General features: G+C 38.6%; 1 protein-coding gene across 14 annotated transcripts in view; it reads right to left on the reverse strand.

The window, feature by feature from the left end:
- The window catches only part of CNTN4 (contactin 4), a 976,967-nt gene that overhangs the window by 197,236 nt on the left and 756,946 nt on the right, over positions 1-22,785 (reverse strand). For all 14 annotated transcript variants that reach the window (XM_073009922.1, XM_007985035.3, XM_073009921.1 and 11 more), the window contains one exon: positions 2,424-2,621. In XM_073009922.1, coding sequence (XP_072866023.1) covers positions 2,424-2,621 — 198 coding nt within the window. The remainder of the gene's footprint in view (positions 1-2,423; positions 2,622-22,785) is intronic.

Consider the following 22,785-nt stretch of genomic DNA (forward strand, 5'->3'; position numbering starts at 1 on the left):
TCTGGCAGCTTTACCAGCAAACTATATCCTGAATCCATTTCTCTCCTTCTCTGCTGTTACTCCCTAGTTTAACCCACCATCATTTCCCAACTGAATTAATTGCAGTAGTATTCTGATTGGATTTCCAGTTTTCGCTCTTGTTTTCTGAAAGTCCATTTTCCACATAGCAGCTAAGCAATCTTCTTAAAAACATAAATCACTCTTTTGCATACAATTCTCTAACGGCTTCTCACTGCACAGGAAGTAAAATCTGGTAATTTCTCTATGGCCTCCATGTCCTGGCCCCTGACTCTCTTTTAACCTTAATTCTATCCACCCTCCACCCTGCTCAGTATGCTCCAACCATGCACCATTCTTCGTGTTCCCTGAACATGCTGAGTGCTTTTTTTCAGGCCTCAGGGCCTTTGCATGATGTTAACTCAGCCTGGAAAGCTCCGCCCTCTGATCTTAAGAGGGCTGGTTTCTTGTTATTTCAGGTCTCAGCTCAAATGTCCCCTCCTTAGAAAGGCTTTCCATGGCTGTCTAAAGTAGACACCCACTGTGCCCCCTCTCCACACCACAGAGCTGTTATTTTATCATACTGGTTTACTGCTATCTAAAATAATAGGATTTTGGTTTTGTTTATGTTTGTTTGTTTCTTTGTGTCTGCATCCCCCAGGAGAATGCAAGTGCCTCCTGTTCACCAGCACTCAGCATAGTGGCTGTCACACAGCAAGTTCTAAATAAATGTATGTTAAATGGGTGAATAAATGAATGGTTAAAATCTAAATTATTTGCTTGAAAATTCCACATATAGTCTATGTAGTAAGGATGCTCAGACCCTCTCTTCGGAGCTGCTCAGTCTGTAAATACTCTGTTCTGGAAGGTTCAGGTTCAGAGACTCACTTAGGCACAAAGTTCAGTGACAAAACAGAGGAAAAGAGTAACAAACTTGGGGAACAGAAATCTGAGTTCCAGTCTTGCATGTGTCAAGCTTTTCTTATACAAATTCAAATAAGAGTTGTTATAGTATAATACAAGGAAGCACTGTGAGGGTTTCAGGTATCAGGCTCTGGAGTCAGTTAAGACATGGGTGCCGGGTGGAAATCTTGGAGCCATTAATTTTTAATGAATGTGGCTGAGCCCCAGTTTCCCCACCTGAAAAGAGAATGTTTATTATATAATTGCTTGAGATTTAAATGAGATAATTCACACACAGTTCTGTGCACAGTGACTAGGTACATATTAAATGTCAAATAGATGTTTGCTATTAATGTTTTTGGCTGATAGTATCCTCACTCGTGTGATGTCTAGTCATTACTGTTCATAATGGAAGATCTGAATGTGTACTAGACAGTAAAAGGATTTTAAATGAACATGTCTACTATGACTGCTTAAATCATGATATCAGCCCTTGTTGAAGGGCTTAATTATGTCTTTGTTTGAATTTATTCAACAAATATTTATTGAGAATCTTCGATGTACCAGGCGCTAAACCAGGTGCAGCAGAGGTGACTGTGACTAAGGTACTACATGTGCTTTAAAAAAGGCAAATTGCAAGTAAGACAGACAGTGAAGCACACAGACAATTGTGATGCAGAATTATGAGATCCTGGGGCGTATGGTCGTAGACTCCATATAGAAGGTACCTGACACAGCATGGTTGGGTGGCAGCGTGGGCAAGCAGAGATGGCTTCCTGGAAACAGTGATATCTTTGAAGAAACTGGAAGAACCAGTATTGGTTATCCAAGGGAGAAGCTGAGAGGATAGGACTAAGGAAAGGAGGAGCATTTCAAGAAGAGGGAACAGCATATATAAAAACCTGTGGTGGGAAAGGGCATGGTACTCCTAGAGTTTGGCATACACGGCTGTCTTTACAAAGTACATGGTGATTTTTACTACACATTGTTAAGTCATTTAGGTAATTAAGAATATATGAATTTCATATATTTTCTTGAAATATTCTAATACTGTGGGGAATTAAAACTTCTGTCTCAAATAAGCCTTGTTATGTCTACATTTCACTGTGGTGGGAACTATGCGTTATTTAGAGGTTATTTGGACAAATGGACACAGAATACTAAATTACATATAATTGATTAATGAGCTAATTGTTCAATCTTTCACTTCATTCTGACTGTGTATAGAGTTTAAGTGGGAGAGAAACAAGAAATACCTTCCTTTGTTATTTATATTCACTTAAATCCTCATTCTATTCCTGTTGAGATTAGCAATTAGATTTCTAATTAGTTTTCCAAAATGGATTCATGGGTTTATCTCTCACACAAGTGGAGAAAATATGGGTACCAAATATAGGCAGCATTAAACTTTTCTTACATTTAATTTAGACAATAAAGCTTTGTGAGCCAATAACATAACATACCTTCACATTCATCCTGTGATTGCAAAAAACAAAATTAACAAAATTACTTAGAAAACTCACCATCATTTCTCAATATTAGTGGTGTAGGTGGCCCCAGGACCTTGTGGTTTGTCACAGTATTGGTAACCACACAGGTATAATTCCCAACATCTGATTTTTCCACTTTGGCAATATACAGATTCCCAGTCTCTTGAGAAACAAAGCGGCGATTATCCTGATAGGAAGGATATTCATTGAAGATCCAGGCATAACTCAACTCTGAAAGTAAAAAAATCTTCATTACAAATATGTCTTCTGGCCCTGGAACTCTACTGTTTTCATGAAAGAAATGATCAGGTTAAAAATGTATATACTGTTGCCCAATGACACTTTTTCAGCCTACTAAATATAGATAGGAAGTAATCACAGTTCCCTATGGCATTTTACCAGCCTTTCTACTATCAGTCAATAAGGTTTCATTTCCAGAGAAGTAAAAGATCCACTGATAGCTGATTAAATGATGTCCAACCTCTTTAAGTCAAGGGCTAAGCATTTATAGTTTGCTAATCATGTGTCAGGCACTATGCAACATGCATTGAGTAATGCTCAAATTACAGACCCAGGGTGTCTATAATCTTGATATAGTAATGCTGGAAGCCACCCTGGAAACTTATTTAGTTCATTTATTTTGTTTTATAGATAGTAATTGTTATATTACATCATAATGCCCCATACTTGCATAGTACTTTATGCTTTCCAATATATTTGATAGTTTTATTTCCATTAACTGAGAAACTAGCACCTAGGAAGAGAGTAACTTATTCAAATTCTTAGCTCTAGTTAGAAACAGAGTAATTCCTGAGTCTCAGTGCAGTCTTCTTCCAATGCCTCCTGCTATCAACTCAAATTCTTTCTTCTCACTTGTGAGGTTGAATACTTTTCCATCATTTTAGTAAGAGAGCAGTTTAATACTGTGGCAAATACTCATTAAGTACACACTGACTGACTAGTTGACTGATTCCACAAATATACATCGTATTAAAAAATTAGATCCATGAGGGAGTGGATATGAAATAGTGATAAAAGAGCAACATTTTCACAGACACTTATCCCATAATATCAGTGGGATGAATTTAATAGGCAGTTGTATCTGAAAACATTCCTTTGAAAGTTCCAATTTTTATAAGAATTAGGTAAATGTTTTATGAAGGACCACATGATCCCATGCTTTCCATTTCAGAGAAGACCGCTAAATGACAGTGAGTTTAAATGATTTGCTGCAGTGAACTATCGTGCTCCAAGGAAATCAAACTGCTTCAGCTCCAGGCATTCCATGATTCCTCTCTTTAAAGTGTAATTTCCAGATTTGTCCAAAGCTAGAGAAGTGATATACTACCTACTGGCACTGATTAGCCAACATGTCCCACTTTATCTTCAAAAATTACTTTGTTGAGGGGAGGGTGAGGGAACAACTAAATGCAATGGGGCCTCTGGTTTCAGAACTAGTTGGCTGAGTTCTTATATGTCACTTTTCCATATGATCGTGAGCTAAAGCCTAAATGTATAAAGTGTCCTTGGAAAATAGCAGAAAGGTCACTTCAGCTTTGTAGAGAGAACGCTAATTACTGTAAAAGCCATTTTTTGTACTGTAATCCTTCAATGTGTCCCAATTGTACTTGACCTCAACAACTGAATGTGCAACAGGAAGCATATTCTGCCTTAATAATCCACTGTTTACACACAAAGGAAGGGTCATGCAGATTGTTTTCCCTTTATCACTGGATTATAACGTTTTCACATGTATTATTTTAGAAAGATATAATTATGTTTATATGAGAATGGCTAATCATTTTATTTACGAATGTGCATGTAATTATAAGTAACCCCATGCTGATGTCAAGAGGATACTCAGTGTAAATACGCAAGTGCTTTCCAGAAAGCTGGTTACTTCCTCAAGAAACAAAAATCTAGGGGAGGAAAAACCCCTATAATACATTGTGAAGAAGTACTATCCTGTATGGTAGGCTTTTAACAAACAGCATAGCAATGCACTCCTTACGTACTCAATAGGTGAGTTTCAAGCAAATCTAGTCATCTTTCAGCACCTCAACTTTCTCCTATGCAAAATGAGGTTTCCTATCTCCTAATTATTTATAAGAGAGTTTTAAGTATAAATTAGCACCTCCAAAGTCACATGATGGAAGTTAGAATGTAATTTACCAGCACAATATTAATCAACCCACATTTCTCCAAGGAGAGTTGAAAGCAAATACAGGAAACTACTTTTTTTTTTTTTTTTTGAGATGGAGTTTTGCTCTTTGTTGTCCAGGCTGGAGTGCAGTGGCATGATCTTGGCTCACTGCAACCTCTGCCTCCTGTGTTCAAGCAATTCTCCTGTCTCAGCCTCCTAAGAAGCTGGGACTACAGGTGCCCACCACGACACCTGGCTAATTTTTGTATTTTTAGTAGATATGGGGTTCCACCATGTTGGCCAGGCTGGTCTCGAACGCCTGACCTCAGGTGATCCGCCTGCCTCGGCCTCCCAAAGTGCTGGGATTACAGGTGTGAGCCACTGCACCTGGCCAGGAAATGATTTTTTTTTTCCCTGCAATATTTTTCAGAACTTTCAGTAGTAGCTACTGGCTGCAAGGCTCTCTGCATTCTGCAGGAGACTCATTTAGCAACTAGAAAGTCGATATTGGGAAAATGGCATCTGCTTCATTATTTTTCTAATTGGAGAGGAACAACAACAACAACAACGAAGTAAGACTAAAGTTCAAATCTGTGTTACATAAGGGAAGCCATTTAAACTTCATTTTCAGTTTCTTGGTCCATAAAATGAGGACAATTTAAAATGTGATGCAGGTACGTGGTAAGGATCTGATTATGTGAAAGCACTTTGAACTCTCTAAAGGGCTGTACAGATGTTATTATTGGTGTTGCACTTCACCAGGTTAATCATTATAGAAGGAAAACTTTTTTATTCAATTAACATGCGGTTTGATCTAATTAAAAATAAGTTGATTCCTTTGGCTTCCCTGTTTATGTGACTTAAGTAACTTAGTGAGAGATGCAAACACCCAGAAGTGCCTTGTGCAGCATTTCCTAAACAGTGGTCTTCGATGAGTAATTCTTTGTTTTCTACCCCCACATCCCTAAAACTCAAAGGGTTACATGATCAAATTACTTTGAGAAGTACTGGATAAACAAAATAAAATGGAGTTTTAACTTTTTTCTTTCAGGATTGGCAAGAGATTTTGACATGCCAATGTCCTTGAAACTCCTTAGAGAGTGTTTAAGCATCCAAACTTATTTGCTCATGGAATTGCCACCACCACAACCACCTAACCCCCATAGCTCAAAAAACCTAGTTTGGGAAACGCTGTACCAATTAGTTCAATTCAAAAAACAATAAGTAGGATATAAGGATTATTAACTGTATTACTTCAGTTTCTGCAAAATCATTAACATTAAATAGAACAACAACAACAAAATGTTGAATTAAAGTTGTAATATTTCCCCAATTGTAATAACAATATAGCAGTGTAACCATTTCTTATGCTGAAATAAAAAAAGAAGAAACCATAGTTGCCAAGAAGAGCCTCAAACAGATGCTAAGGAACCTAATCAACATGGTTCAACGTCTGACGTTTGTAAAGACTGTGGAGTCCTGTCCTGAAGTGGAAAGGTCAGCAGAAAAGTCTTGGCTGGTGTACTGGTGATGGTGAGAACATGTTGCGCTAAGCACTAAGCTCCTAAAACAGGGGAAATCTCTCACCAAGACATTAACTTAGTTTTTTTCTCAATCAAATATCACCACCTGGAATATTGTAGTTTTACTTGTTTATGTCTTCAGGGCAATCAGGAAGGAGCAGGAGGAATATAATGTAATGAGAATGTAGACATCAAAGCAGGCAAAAAGTATAGTAAAACTAAAACATACGCAACGAATTGCTTGTCCTATTTCTTCATTTAAAAGATAAGAAAATTCTGAGGTCTAGAAAGGGTAAGGTTGGAGCACCAAAAAGGGATGAGGCAGACTATAACCTACTCGTTCTAGCTTAACTCTCATCCCAGTGTACCATCTAGGAAAAAGTAAGCGCTCTTGACATTTGAAACCAAGGTCTGGTATTGTTCTATCGCTCAAAAGACAATTGAGATTTCCCTTAAGAACCAAAACCTATTTTTATCCGAGCAAAACAGTAATCCATTGGGTTACATGAAACGCTATCAACATTCTGAAAAATAAAGCCAAGTAAATAAAACAAAATAAACTTTTATGTGCTGCAACTCGCAAAAGTGTATCCCACTCAGTTTGATTTCCTTAGGGACTTTCATGCAATATTTATACTTACTCAAACTTGACAGATTTCTTTTGATAAGTTTTCACACACTAATTGCTCTGGAAGTGACAGACAGTTTCTGTCCCATTGGCAATTTGTAACAACTGAGTAAACAGATACTTGGAATGCAATATATTAAATAGATTGTGAAACTTCTGGTGCTCAATTGAAAAATACTGAGGCTAGTTGTATTGTGATACTCATTAAAGAAGAAAGGCCTAGCAATGGTTTTTTTGGTTTGTAGCATCCAAATCTACTGGAAATGAACTCTGAAGCTCTCTTAATTGGTTCTTTTTTTTCTATATCTCTAAGCCAACAACAAATGATGTATGATTGTTATTTTTAAAAGAAGACACCAATCAAGCAATTTTCAAATCCAGGTACTCACTGAACAAATTACCCAAATCAGAATTCTCTGGATGGTTGCTCTTTAATTGTTCTTGACACCAGTTTATTTCTAGAGCTATATTATGCTTCATTATGTTCTGAGTCATATCCCAGTAGTGGCAAAGATGTCAGTTTTAAAAGATGCCTTTCTTAACCTCAAAGTTTTAAACCTGAAAGGGCTCTTCATCCAACTTTTTCAATTTTACGTATCAGGAAACTGAAGTCTAGAGAAACTGTATGAGTGGATCATGATTACACATTTGACAAGTGGCAGGGATGGGACTGTGGGGTAGCCCCAGTATTCAGAAGAGCTGGTTCTGTTAGGAAGCCATATGTTCCTCTAAAAATGTATTTTGGAGCCAGAAGAAATCAGTTTTCCTTATCTATAAATTGAGGGAGTGGGATTACATGATGTCTCAGTCTCTTTCATCCTTCCATACATTCTATATGTATATCATCAAATCCAACACGCTCATTTGACAAATAAGGAAAGAAAGATCCAAGGAAACCCAGTAACTTGCTAGGAATCACATGGGTAGTAATGGGAAGGTCAAGAACTAGAACACACACGTGCACACACACACACTCTCTCTCTCTTATTTGATTTAAGCTGTGTTGTATTTTGTAGAAAGAAGATATTAGCGTTAAGTCAGGAGACATGGATGGTAGTCTTTGCATTATAACACATTTTGGCTTTAATAAATTATTTTAACAGCATGATAGAGTCTCCTTACCTTTAGATAGTTTTATCAATATGTATCCTATATTTTACACAGTGTTTGTGAGGTTGAATTTAAACGGATATATAATTCTAAGAAAGTAGATGTGGAAAGTGTATTTTAAGTGATCTTCTACAAATGAAATGGGTAAAACGAATGTATTCATTGGTTCATTTGTTGGTCAAATATTTACAAAGCATCAATTGTTTGCAAAAGCACTGAGCTCAGTGCTGAGATGGAGAGCTGTGCTGGCAAGTGCTCGAGAGCAGTTACAAAGACCGGGTTGGAATCAGTTAGTGTGCTGAGCAAAGGGAAAAATGGCATAAGTCCATGGAAAGATCTCTGGAACTGGTGTCAAGAGACATGAATTGAGTCTTGGCTTTGGTACTTAATCAGCTGGAAAGCAATTTCTATTCCTCAGTTTTCTCATCTAAAAAATAGGATAATTAAAAGAATACCTTCCCTGCCTAAACCAAGAGTTACACTGATCACCAAACATATTAATGTAAATTCTTAGAGTTTCTTGTGGCACTTTTTTCAACAAAAAATATCTTCTTGTAAATGGATTGATATCTTGTCTTTCTCTGACCTTTGTGAAAGAAAAACGTTATAAATTGTGAGCAACCCAAAAAATTCCCTAAGAAAGTAAGAATTATACCAGGAACTGCAAGAACTAAATAGCATTGATGATTGTGCACAATAAACAGGTAGCAGGAGAAGGCAAGAGTGTTTGGTTTCAGAGGAAACCGAAACCACGCATGTCATATGAAAGATCTATGAGCTCTCTCAAGAAGAGAGTGACCAACAGACTTTGGATTCTGAGACAGGGAGCTTCTGGATGACATTTCTGATTATACTAAGACACAAAATGATAAATATAAAGTCATATGTGAGCTGTCATCCAGTGAACAATGCTTTGGGAAACAAGAGTGGAGGGGCAGTGTCTGAGATGAGCTGAGATCTGAAGGTGTGGAAATGGGAGAGATACTGTACCTCTATTAATTAGAAGACAGACTAATGAATATTTAAACCTATAATGATGGTAATGACCCTTTGCAGCTTAGGTTGTTGAAATCATGACTGTAGCTGTCAGGACCTCTATTACAAATACTCTGTGGTCCAGAGAACTTTGTTTAGACAGGTCCCAAGGAATGAGCAGGACCATCCAGGGTCCAGACACTGTTTTCATTTTTTATTAGTGCTGAGTAGAGCAGGGATGACAGATAAGTGTCACTTGGACCACCAGTCACCACTCCTACACCCATGGGTGACATTTATAATTGACTCTGCCAGACACAGACTGAGAATCATTCTCAATACAGTGTTTCAGGCAATTACCTCCAATCAATTTGTGTTGCCACATAAAGTGAAAGCTTTTCACCGTCTTTGCAGTGCTGATTTTGGAGAAATGAAATAGTGCCCATATGAGGCAAGGATTAGATAAGGCCTAGTACTAAATCTCATCCAACCTTGTGCCAGGTATTTCTAAAAATAAGCCTTCCAGCTAAGAGACTACTCGCTTTGTTCAAGATATTTTTAGTACATGCTATTTACTCGTTCAGATGTGGCAGTGGAGGTGTGGAAAAGCAAGATGGCAAAAGGTGTATTTTCTGGTCAGGTATACAGTTCTTGAATATGTTCGAGTATGACTTACAATATCCCCCTCTTAAATGTAACTTCTATTTTTTGGGGGGGTAAATTGGGCATTTTTCTAGGGTGTAGATTTTCTTTAAGAAATTGTGAGTAGAAGTTATGGAATTTAACTTGAAAGTAATTTAACTCATTGTTTAGGCAATAAGCCAAATATGAGTATATGACAAAATAGGACATACAACTTATATGATTTTTAAAGGTAAATGGAAAGGCTTCAACAAAATCTTGTACTTGCAGTCAATGGCTTCAGCATATAACTCTGCATTCCCTGTCTCTCCTCTGCTCTCAGAACTGTATCAGTGAGAAGTTTGAGAAATATTGCCTAGATCTGGAGTCAGTAAACTTTGTATCCTCCAAGGGAAGAAGTCATTTTAAAAAAAAAAAAAAACCAGGAAAGCATCCTTTTTGTTAGCATGTTCCGACTGGAGTGGAGGCTGGAAAGTGACAGTGCACAGAACAGACCCTGAGACTGACAAGTGGATGTGTCTTTTATAGTTTCCTTATGTTACGAATCTGAAAATCCAAAGGCAATGAAATGTTGAAGAGATATCTGCACTCTCATGTTTATTGTAGCACTAGTCACAATAGCCAAGATACGGAATCAACCTAAGTGTCCATCAATGGATGAACGAATGAAGAAAATGTGATACATAAACACAATGGAATAGTATCTAGCCATAAAAATAATAAAATCCTGTTATTTGCAACAACATGGTTGAACCTGGAGGACATTATGCAAAGTGAAATAAGCCAGGCACAGAAAGACAAACAGTGCATGATCTCTCTCATATATGGAATCACAAAACGTTGAACACATAAAAACAGAGAGTAGGATTGTGATTACCAGAAGCTGGGAAGCAGGGAGGTTGGAGGAATGTTGGTCAAAGAATAAATAATTTCAGTCAGACAGAAGGAATAAGTTCAAGACAGCTATTGTACAACATGGTGAGTATAGTTAGTAACAATGTATTCTATTCTTGAAAATTGCTGAGTGTAAATTTTCAAAGTTCTTGCCATAGAAAAAATGGTATGTGAGGTAATGAATATGTTAATGAGCTTGATTTAGCCACTCCATAATGTATACATATTTTAAAATGTTGTATGCCATAAATATATACAATGTTTATTTGTCAATTAAAAATAAATAAAAAACTCAAAAAATAAAAACTCAAAATCAAATACATATCTTGATACTGGGCTTTCCTTGTTTTCTTTTTCTTTTTTCTTTTTTTTTTTTTTTTTTTTGAGACAGGGTCTCACTCTGTCACTCAGGCTGGAATGCAGGGGTGCAGCCTCCACCACCTGGGTTCAAGTGATTCTCCCACTTTGGCCTCCTGAGTAACTGGGACTACAGGCGTGCACCACCATGCCTGGCTAATTTTTCTATTTTTTGGTAGAGACAGGGTTTCACCATGTTGGCCAAGCTGGTTGTGAACAACTGACATCAAATGATCCCCCCATCATGGCCTCCCACAGTACTGGGATTATAGGTGTGAGCCACTGCGCCTGGCCTTGATATTGGGCTTTTCTTGAAACAAACATAGTCCTCAAATATCAGTCCACAAAAGCAATCTGAGTTACACAACACAATGTCCACTATAACAAGTGGTTCTCAAATTTGAGTATGCTTCACAATCACTAGAAAGACTTGTTACAACACAAAAGGCTGGATCTCACTCTTGGAGTTTCTTATTCTGGAGGTGGAACAGGAAAGGATAAGAACTGCAAGTTTCTAGGTGCCGCTGATGGTGCTGGCCTGAAGTCCATACTCTGAGAAACACTGTTTTAAAAGATTTGACCACATTAGGCTCTCATTCCGTCAGGCAAATGATTGCCAAAGGTGAATAGCAGCTTCCCACAGAGGAACAGGCACTCAGTCTCCAGTTTGCCATAGCCTCTACCCATTCCCTACTCCATATTCCAGTCCTATATGAGTCTGTAGGCAATTTAGGTTGTGGCCCCTGCTTTAGGATACAGACACAAAGACAAATAAATGGAATTGACCCTTAGTTGCATACTTTTGTTGGTATGAAAATGGTACTGAAGAAAACAAATATAAGCTAATCCCAGTATTTTGATGCGATAAAAGTGGGGTGCTGAAACCATACAGAACTGACATTAGACCCTTGTCTGATTGTGATAAAGAATGGCCCAGACTAGCCTGGGCAACATAGTAAGACCACATCTCTATAAAAATACAAAGTTAGTTGGATATGGTGGTTCACATCTGTAATCCCAGCTACTCAGGAGTTTGGAGAGACTGAGGTGGGAGGATCGCTTGAGCCCAGGAGGTCAAAGCTGCAGTGAGTCATAATCGCACCACCATACTCCAGCCTGGCCAACACAGCAAGACCATGTCTCAAAAAAACAAAACAAAAAATAGATGGCCCAGTCTGTTCAGTGTGGTCAAACCATCAAACCAGTAAAGCCATGGCAGAGAGATGCAGCTGCAGTGGACTATGATGGGCAGATGGAAACACTGTTCATGGGGGATAAAGAATGTTTCTTTCAACTATTTGTTAAAAATTTGGTATTTTAAGAAATCAAAGGTATCACCATATTTTACAAAGAGCTCAAACACACAAAGTTCATTTTAAAAGTGTTAATCCCTTGAAGCATGAATACCCTTTGATAGCCAAGTATAAAATACTTTCAGATAATGTAGAAAGCACATAAAAGCTAAAGAGACAACTATCAAAGTTCATGCCCAGTTTCAGAGAGAATATGGCTTTTTCTCAAGTGGCAGGAGAATAGAAAAAATCAGATGATACAACTCTTTCAGCTCCACACTTATACACGCTTCATACAAGCCCTGTGGGTTGATCCCAGGTTCTCTCTAGGAAGGAGTGTAGGTCCCATTGCTGGGGAGAAAATCAGCATCCAGGTCCTGTGGATTTGAATTCCATAGAGGTTTTTTGTCTCACCGTCATCTGTCACTGGCCTAAGAACATCCTGCTATTCTGTCCATATCAGGTTCAGGGTCACTCAAGGCCAACCCACACAACGCTGCCAGATTAATCCTACCAAAGGGCAGCTTTGAGTCATGTCCCTCCTTCCCACACAAATCCTCTGTGAGTCCCACTGCCTCCTGGATTAAGTAAAATGCATCCAGCTCACATTCAAATCCTTCCATAACAGGACCCCAAGTTATTTAGTTTTAGCTTTCTACTCTTTACTCTTTGTTAATGTATACTCTGGGGGAGGATCCCTCAAGCTAGGAGCTGCAAAACTTTAGGGAGGCTAAGGAGGGGCATCTTTGATTAATGGATTCACACAGTACATAGTATTCCTGCAGGGGTCACTTTTAGATGCAAAGAGAAGACACAGTGGGAGGGTTGTGCCCGTCCATCTGGGCTTTAAGCAGAGAGCTCTGTTTTTGAAATTTGCACTTCCCCACAAAATTGTATTTTAAGAAAGGTTTATACTGCTAAGAAGGGTTGCTTAAGGTAAAGTGGAAAAATAGTCACTGATCCCCTTGTGTGCCGGGTGCTTTTCAGTCCCTCTGACAAGGCTTGTGCACTCTCTTCTCAGGAAATGTTTCCCCACTTTTACTCATCTCAGCCACTATCTTTTGCAAAGAGCCATTTCCTGACCAGGAAAATTATATGTGGTCTCTCCTCAACAACAAAATAAGTGTTTGTTTCTTTTTTGCCTCACAGCAACCAGCACATTATTTCACACATTGAAATTTGTTTTTATGTATTAGAATAGTTCAGTTGCTCATCTCTTCTCCATCTTCCAGGCTTGAATACTGCTTGTGGACAAGAATACATATGGCCAGAGAACATACACTTTACTTTCGTGAAATCAACTTAGGAAGCGTTAGTTGAATCGAAGTAGAATTCCAAATGCCAGAAGTTTCCTGGAGCAACAGTATTATTGTTGAACTCCAGGCCCAAAGTGTTAGTTGAGAAAGAATTCATCTGTAAATAAGAAAGTACATTTCTTTCATCAGACCATTGATGGTAAATCAAATTCACCGAAATCAGAGGAGGGAAAGAAATAACAATAACAACAAAAAATCCTTGGACTATCAAAATACGTATTTTAAATCGGAATGCGTGAGCTCCATTCCTTAAAAATCCTTCCCTTTCCATTTATTTCTGACTCTCTGGTGCAGTTTTGCTGAGTTTACTAAGTGGCAGAAAGAAAATACAACAGATTAGCCGAGAGAGAAGGACTCAGTAAAGGCAGGAAGGAAAGGATGCAGCAGTGAAGTTAGTCCACCTGATGTGACTTACACTAAATGACAGATATTGATGAATACTAGAGTTACCAGATGACACCCGTGTGATCCGGCCACTGGTCAGATCACAGTTACTCAAAGGTGACAGGAACACCTGGACTGAATAAGACATCTCCATGCACAAGGAAAATTAAACTGGATCCAGTGAGCAAGATATTTTCGTTTACCTTCAGTAAGCCTCCATCTTACAAGTACATCAGCAGAACCACAACTTTCCTACTTCTTTACATTTTCAAAACACTTGTATATCCATTATCTCATTTGGTGCCTCTGACAATTTTTACAAATAAGTAGAATAAGGATTAGTTCCATGGGAGAGACAGGAAAAGTGAGATACAGAAAATGACATAAGCTATTCCAAGACCACACAGACTATCAGTGGAATTAGATTTGGGATTAAAACAGACATCTCTTGAGACCATGACAAAGAATTCTTTTCCTATGCCAGGAACCACTGCAACAGAAACCTTCAGCTTAACTAAGTCAATGACATGGCAGTCCAGCACTGATTACCCTGACTGATGTGCCAGCCCTATGGTTGAGGCAGACTGTGGTAGGGATCTGGACAACCTTGTTTTCTTTTGTATGCCACAGTATCTAACCCCATAGTGACATTCAAGAGTACTCAGAATTTCAGGGAACTAGGTGACCAGTTAAATCCTGAAATATCAGTCTTGTACGTGTCACTTGTAGCATCAGCACTTAAAGATATTTCCTAGGAAAATTTTGACTGGACAAATCATAATTAATAGAAATTTTGCTTTTTCTCACAGCATAATAAAAATCTGTCATTACTTTAAGCTAAGTAAATTCTGTGAAGAAAGGAAAAAGAGAATTCAATATGGGAACTAAAATGGATTCTCAGGAATAATGAAAAAATGCTGAATGGTGGAAAATGTCAATTGAACTCTAATTATTTACCTTTTTTAAGGCTTCAAGCAGTAATATGACTGAGCAAGCTTTCAAGTAATATAATCAACTCCCACACAAGTTAACAATACACTGCCTTTTCACCAGATTATTAAACAAGTCCACATTCTCCTTAATTAAAGTTGTGATCTAAAATTTAGATAACTGACATTTAAATCATGAGCACAAATTAACCCTTAATCAAATGTGCTAAGAAAATACCAATTTTCGGCCGGGTGCAGTGGCTCATGCTTGTAATGCCAGCACTTTGGGAGGCAGAGGCAGGCGGATCACCCGAGCTCAGGAGATCGAGACCAGCCTGGCCAACATGGAAAAACCCCATCTCTACTAAAAATACAAACAACTAGCCAGAGGTGGTGGCAGGGGCCTGTAATCCCAACTACTTGGGAGGCTGAGGCAGGAGAATCACTTGAGTCCGGGAGGCGGAGTTTGCAATGAGCCGAGATTGCGCCACCACACTCCAGCCCTGGCAACAAGAGTAAAACTGCATCTCAAAAAAAAAAAAAAAAAAAAAAAAAAAAAAAAAAAAAAAAAGAAAGAAAGAAAGAAAAATAAAATGCCAGTTTTCATTATGGCCCAAGATGCTTTCCTGCTTCCCCGCGTCTTGCTAATGCGCCTGTGAAACCAATAACAAAAGCATTTGGTCTGTTTGTCTATAAAGAATGGAACTATCCTTCTCAAAATAAAGGTATTTTCTTCTTTTATCTGGACCTTTAAAAACAAAAAAGACCATCACTGATTGCAATGGTCCGGTTCAGGCTTGAGGTACAGTGGAGAGGACCAGATGAAAGATTAATCATCCATGAGTTTGGCTTTATTACCAGGTTTTCCAGAAAGGCACTTTTCATCTTCTTAGCAATGCTTCATCAGTTGGTTTTGGGGGCGTGGCAGTCATCATTCCTCCAAGGCCAGCATAGAGATGGGAGTGAGTCACAGGAGACCAATCATATCACTTAATCTCACAGGACACAGTGATTGGTTCAGTAAGGATCACATGACTTAAATCAGCCAATCAGAGATTTTTAAAATTCAAACTGAACAAACGGGTCTTTTTTCCTCTGGTTTTAAGACTCCAAAACAGAAAGCACAAAGGGCCCATGCTCATGTCTAATATACCTTTGACAAGTTGGTCAGGGAGAAGAAACTAGGACTCAGAGTTGACAGAAAAGTGAGTACAAGTGGTGGCTGAATTCCTCAGGAAAATTTACTCAGAAGAAATATTCTGTTCAGGTAATATGCTTTAAAAAAAAAAAAAATCATTAAATTAGGCCAGGCGCAGCAGCTCATGCCTGTAGTCCTAGCACTTTGGGAGGCCGAGGTGGAAGGATCACAAGGTCAAGAGTTCAAGACCAGCCTGGCCAATATGGTGAAACTCCATCTCTACTAAAAATACAAAAATTAGCTGGGCGTGGTGGCGGGCACCTGTAGTCTCAGCTACTCGGGAGGCTGAGGCAGGAGAATTGCTTGCACCCGGGAGGCGGAGGTTGCAGTGAGCTGAGATTGTACCACTGCATTCCAGCCTGGGCGACAGAGTGAGACTCCGTCTCAAAAAAAAAACAAAAAAACAAAAAAACAAACCAATAAATTCATTTTATAAAAAACTCCCTAGTGGATGCTCTTTTTTTTTTTTTGTCCCTTGCGATCAAAAGTATCTGAAAAATTTCTTAATATAATATAAACCCTTGTCATTTCTTTTTCTCCTTAGAGACTTATTTTACCTTCCTTCCTCTATTTACTAATGGCCTCTTCTTACCATTGTTCCTAAGCCCCCCTTGAAAAATACTTGTATACTAATTTCCTATCCATCTGCTACCACTTAAAATAGTTCCTAGTAAAAGCTGGTTCTCAGAAATGGTGGATTCTTCCCAATGACTCTTGTAATTCTTTGAAGACAATAACACAAAGACTTGAAGAAAAAAGTTAGCTTCAAGAAAAATTAAAGGAAAAAAGTGGGCATCTGATGATCATCGCTCTTTATGGAACATCTAGGCAAGGCCATGCTTTGCTCTATTTTAAAATAAATATCTTTACCTTGGGTGTGTTAAGTATTATTTATAACTGGTCAAGTAGCTACTCTAGAACTTGAGGTTAGACATACATGGTCTTGAAACCTTGGTTTACCACTACTTTGTGAGCATGGAAAGTTACTTAACATATCGAAGACTCAATTTTCTCATCTGAAAAATGGAGATAATAGTAACACACCGTAGGATGGTTGGGGGATCAGATGCAATACTGTAGGCAAATTGCTAATTATAGTCAGCACAGTGTCGAGCACATGCTAGCACTCAATAAATGTTAATGTTTATTATTATTATTGTTGATAAGGGAGAGATGGTGAATGGAATCATTTGATGACTTACATGTTCCTTCAAATTCATTCTGAAGACCTATTTTAAATCATCATCTACTTAATATTATCAGACCAGGTCAGAATTTATAATGAATAAAGGTACCCTAATATCTTATCATAGACAGTATTTTATTTTCCTAAAATTATTTTCATGTATGTTACTTCATTTGACTCATCTCTTGGAGATAATAATCCTGCTTTCCAGAAAAGAAAATGAGGAACAGAGAGAAAAAGTGACTCATTAAAACTTAACATTAAACAAAGCCAGGACAGAAAATTAAATCTTGTGATCATTTATATAGTGTTAGTATGCTTATTATGCTAACAAATAGAAGTAGCAAAAATTATAAAATTAATATGCTCTCTCACTCTCAAAAAACTGAGATCTGGGAAGAAACTGGGAATGCAGCCATGAGGTGGAGTGTGGCCTGGTAATAAATAAATGCTGTAATTGAGAAACTTAGCAGTTAAATTTTGCTTAGAGTTCATGTATTACAGATTATAGCTGAAAGCATCCTAGGAAAAAATCTGTTCAATTCTTCTTTATCAGAAGCAGAGAGAACTTTCTAAAGAAGGATTCAATACTTTCTTGTTTTATTATTTTTTTTTCTTTTTTTTACTTAGTAAGTGATTAGGGTAGTACTAAAACCTACCACCCTAGATTTTTACCTACTGATTTTTTCTTTATTGTAAAAGGCAGTGGAAAAGGCAGTAGGTAAGTAGGTATCTTCTGTCTCGGTGATCTTGGCCAAATCACTTCATCTCTCTAAACCTCAGTTTTCTCACATGTAAAGAAAGGATAACAACCCCACCTTAGAGCTTGATGACCAAATGAGACTATGCCTGTAAGAACACTTTGTAAACAATAAAACGCCAAGCAAAGGTGAGAAATCATTAACAGACAGGGATTGCAAATAGAGTCCACTACAGAGCCCTGCCTAATTGGTATCGGCTATCCAGGTGCTGTGTTAGGGTTTTGAGAATGCCAGAGACTCAGAGGAAAAAGGAGTTTGAATTGATCTATGATAACTGCCATGAGAGCAAGACAGAGTACTGGAGACATGTGTGGCCAATATTTAGGCCGCTGCTCTGCATAAGTGAGTAGTGGTTTTAGGATAAGGAGAGGACAATGCCTGGAGAGGCATGTGATCAGAGGCATAGTGTTTCACTTCTGTGCTCCTACAAAATGCAAAAGGCTGTCAAATGGATATCAAAACTGCAAACTAACATCCATGAGAGATGGATTAAGATGATTATAGCATAAAAATTTACACTTGCAACCATATCTTCGCCATAGAAAATGCTCCCTTTACGTGGATGTAAATAAATGTTAATTATCCCTCTGTAATAGTGGCAAAACAATACAAAACTGATGTTCTTAACAAATACATTGTACCCACCTTCGATTTCTAGCTTTTTGTCTGTCACTTTAAATTGGCAAACTGTTTGACAGATGTTCAATAATTGACACAGCTTATCTTCCTTTCTCAGGCTCCCTTCCTACTCAATTGCCAGAATTTCTAGTTGCTACAGCAACTGTAAACATTAATGATTATTCCAACACATCAAGGAGATTGAAACACATTCTTAAGTTAAAAGTTCCCCCAGGGGGAAAAAAATCCATCTCTGGCAAGATGGAAAATATAATATGATTTAAATTCCCTGGTTATTGTATTTATTACTGATAAATACACAAATCTATTTCTACAGGTTCGCATAGGTAATGACTTCTCTCTCCCATCTGACTAACAAAAAGAGTCATGGGAAATTGAGAAACTCTGTTTTCTCCAGTGTAAGGGAGGAAGAATTCATCTAGATAAATGATAAATAAGGAAACCTGTGGGGGAGTTTTGAAAGCAACCTCTTGAAGTCACATGGTACAGAACATTGTTTCACATGATCTGGGTGCAAGCTGAAGTCCTTCCACGTAAAGTCTCAGTGGCTTCAAGAGTAAAATTGGGGTGATGGTATCTGTCCTAACCAGGTGTGTCACCTTAAACTGAAAAACATGAAAAAAAAAAAATACATGAGATCATTACCGTCATTTGTTAAAAAGTGAACAGTCTATCCTTGGAAAGAAACTGGAAATAAGTGGTAAGATCTGGAAAATAGCTGTGTTCTGTTTACCATGCTACTACAGAACATTTAAAAAGTGATTGCTGGCCAGGTGCGGAGGCTCACGCCTGTAATCCTAGCACTTTGGGAGGCTGAGGTGCGTGAATCATGAGGTCAGGAGTTCTAGACCAGCCTGGCCAACATGGTGAAACCCAGTCTCTACTAAAAATACAAAAATTAGCTGGGCGTGGTGCAGCGCGCCTGTAATCCCAGCTATTTGGGAAGCTGAGGCAGGAGAATCGCTTGAACTTGGGAGGCAGAGCTTGCAGTCTGCTGAGATTGCACCACTGCACTCCAGTCTGGGCCACAGAGCAAGACTCTTGTCTCAGGGAAAAAAAAAAAAACAGTGATTGCTAACATTCAAAAATGGAAAAATTTCACATAAGATTTCACACATATGGCTTCTCATGAGAAACCATGAGACCAGGCACTACTGAACCTGTATTTCTTCAAGGCAATAACTGGTCTGAGATGAGCAGTGACTGGCCTGTTTAAAGGAAGCATGTGGATCTCCACCTGACTCACATTATCTTATTCATTTACATTCTTACCTGCCTGGCTGGCCACAGAAGACAACAGAGTTTGTGAATTCTGGCTGAACCCTTTTCATATATCACATGCATTCCTAAGGCAAATCCTCCTGACGTCCATCAATCCCAACCTTATTTTATCCCTTGATCTTCTTTTGTAAAGTAGGGGACAGCCAATGTTTGTGCACAACTTCAGTGGACAAGTGCTGGACAAGTACTTCTTTGTTCTACTTTGTACTTTGTACAAATTAGTACAAGTACTACTTTCTCTACAAGTGGACAAGTACTTCTTTCTGCTCCCATCAGTGATTGCCCAGCCGTTGAGGTCCAATGACTCACTAAGGGAAGCTTACATGGAAAGCAAAACTTCAGAAGTCACCAAAATCTTGTTTTCCTTAATGCCTAAGGTTTTCCCATTCTTCTTTAAAAAAAAAATTAGTGTGGCAAAATATATATAAGAGTTTACCATTTTAATAATTTTTAAGAGCACAGTTCAGCGCCACTACATCCATTCACAATGTTGTGCAACTATCACCATTATTCATATCCAGAACTTTTTCGTAAACCCAAACTGAAACTCTGTATCCATTCTGCCAGGTCTTAAATTACTCATTCAACAAAGGCTTCATGTGGGCCTATTAGGTACAGGCATTCTTCTTGGCACTAGGGACATAGTGGGAGGTATTCACTGTTTTAGGAGAATCAAGTTTCTTGAATCCTGCTCATGTTTCCAGGACAGTGGATCTTGTGCATGGTATACACCTCTTACATCTAGAAATAACTCTTCAGGATGAGATCCTGGGGTGCAACCCTACTTTACAATAAGATGACAAGTAGACATCATTTGTTTTTGGTGTCTAGCTTCCTGACCTGGTAACCTCATTCTAATCCTTTTTAAAATCAGGAATCATTTCTCCCCGACTCTTAGTAGATGCTATGCAAGTGAGGCTAATCTCTATTCTGGCTCCAGGAATAGACTTATGTCTTATGGCTGCCCAATCAGCATTTTCTATCCAGCACCACCCTCATATCCTCCATTCACCATAATTGGTTTCAGAGTGGGCATATAACTAAAGTTAGCATATAAAGGCCAATTTTGAAGCTTTTGCTAAAATTACTGGAAATGAAGCATTTTCTCCTTTCTGCTGAGCTACCTTGCAGTGAGAGGCAGCTTGTGCAAGGCAAAGCCAAGAGATGGATAGAGAGATCCTAACACTATCATTTGGGAACTAAAATCTAGTTGTAGTTAACAAGACTTTTATGCCAATAAATTCCCATATTTATTTAAGCTCCTTTGAATTGGATTTTGGCACCTGCAACCAAAGGAATTCCAATTAACAGAACACTTAAACAACAGACATAGTATTGAAGAGTATTACATAACTTTTTTCTTTTGAGATGGAGTCTCGCTCTGTCGCCCAGGCTGGAGTGCAGTGGCGCGATCTCGGCTCACTGCAAGCTCCGCCTCCCAGGTTCCCGAGTAGCTGGGACTACAGGCGCCTGCCACCACGCCCGGCTAATTTTTGGTATTTTTAGTAGAGATGGGGTTTCACCGTGTTAGCCAAGATAGTCTCGATCTCCTGACTTCATGATCCGCCCACCTCGGCCTCCCAAAGTGCTGGGATTACAGGCGTGAACCACCGCGCCTGGCCGTATTACATAATCTTAACAAGCATCCAGTGGGCAACAACACGGGGACTTCTGAAAATGTTTTCAAACTCTACCTTCTCAATTATTTTTAAAACAAAATCAACCCCCTTGTCCTTCCATGAGTCCTGCTCTGCCCTAACATATCCCTGGAATCTCTGCTTTAATTTTTCCGCAGATTTCTACCCAGCCTCACTGTAAGTGAAAAACACATAATTTAAAAGCCTATGCTAACATTTTATTATTACTTTTTTTGAGGCAGGGTCTCACTCTGTTGCCCAGGCTGGACTGCAGTGGTATGATCATAGCTCATTGAAACCTCAAATTCCTGGGCTCAAGTGACCTTCCTGAGTAGCTAGGACTACAGGTGTATGCCACTATGCCCAGCAATTTTTTTTTAATTCTTAGTAGAGATGAGGTCTTGCTATGTTGACCAGGCTCCTGCTTCAGGCAGTCCTCCTGTCTCACCCTCCCGAAGTGTTGGGATTACAGGTGTTAGCCACTGTGCCCAACCCTGTGCTAGTATTTTAGATACAATGCCACATTTGCCAATTGTTAGTTGTGTGGTTGTGGGCAAATCACTTCAACTCTCTGAGTTGTTCTGGGAGTCAAGTAGGCCCTGGTAAGAGCATGTGGGCAGCGAAGACAGGCAGATGGCATTCCCTAAGAGTATCTTTATAGATGATCTCTTCTGATGTATGGTGGTAGAAATTCCGGAGAGGAGCAAAGGGTGGGATAAGGGAAAGTGTTTCTCAATAAAAGCTCTGAGCACGAGTATTCAATATTCACCTGATATTTACTAGGCAGTCATGTGTCAGTACACTGTGAGTTTGCACAGGATATACAAAGCAGGCAGTAAACCACAAATAGCCTGGTTATCCTGTAAAGAAGGATATGTGGCTGTAGCAGGGCCAGGGCTAAGGTCTGCACAAAGTTATATTCAGGCAGTGCCAAAAACACAGAGCTATCACCTCCTGATGTGTCATCTTCAGTTGTAAAGGACAAGATACATATAATTTTAGCATTCTTGCAACACTTCAGATCACACATTGCTTGGTGAACATTGATTAGTTGACCCTCTTTGATGATGCCTGACCCTAGAAGCACTTATTTAGCTTGTGGCAGGCGTTTGAACTTTTTTTTTTGCTCTTCATAAGCTTCTTAACCAGGACCTAATGAGCAAGGGGTGATCTCAGTCTTTAGCTGACTCTCTGCTTGTGGATGATTACAAGTGCCTCTTACTGACCTCTAAGGGGATGGGTGTCAAGGTCACAGTTTAGCTATTAGAAAAAACTGCCAAGTCTATCTTTCTTTTTTTTTTTTTGCAATGTTTGCCTTTTCTCTCCTGATAATAACAAAAAGCTGAACAAAGTAAGGGTGCATTCACAAAATTCAGCCCAGGGAACTGTGGTCAACAAGCTGAGAATATATAAGAACAGGAATGGACATATGAAAGTTATTCATTTATATAATATTTATATATTTATTTATTTATGTATTATTTATTTATTTATTTTGAG

This window comes from Chlorocebus sabaeus, chromosome 22 (assembly GCF_047675955.1).
Source record: "Chlorocebus sabaeus isolate Y175 chromosome 22, mChlSab1.0.hap1, whole genome shotgun sequence".
In the NCBI taxonomy this organism is placed as follows: domain Eukaryota; kingdom Metazoa; phylum Chordata; class Mammalia; order Primates; family Cercopithecidae; genus Chlorocebus; species Chlorocebus sabaeus.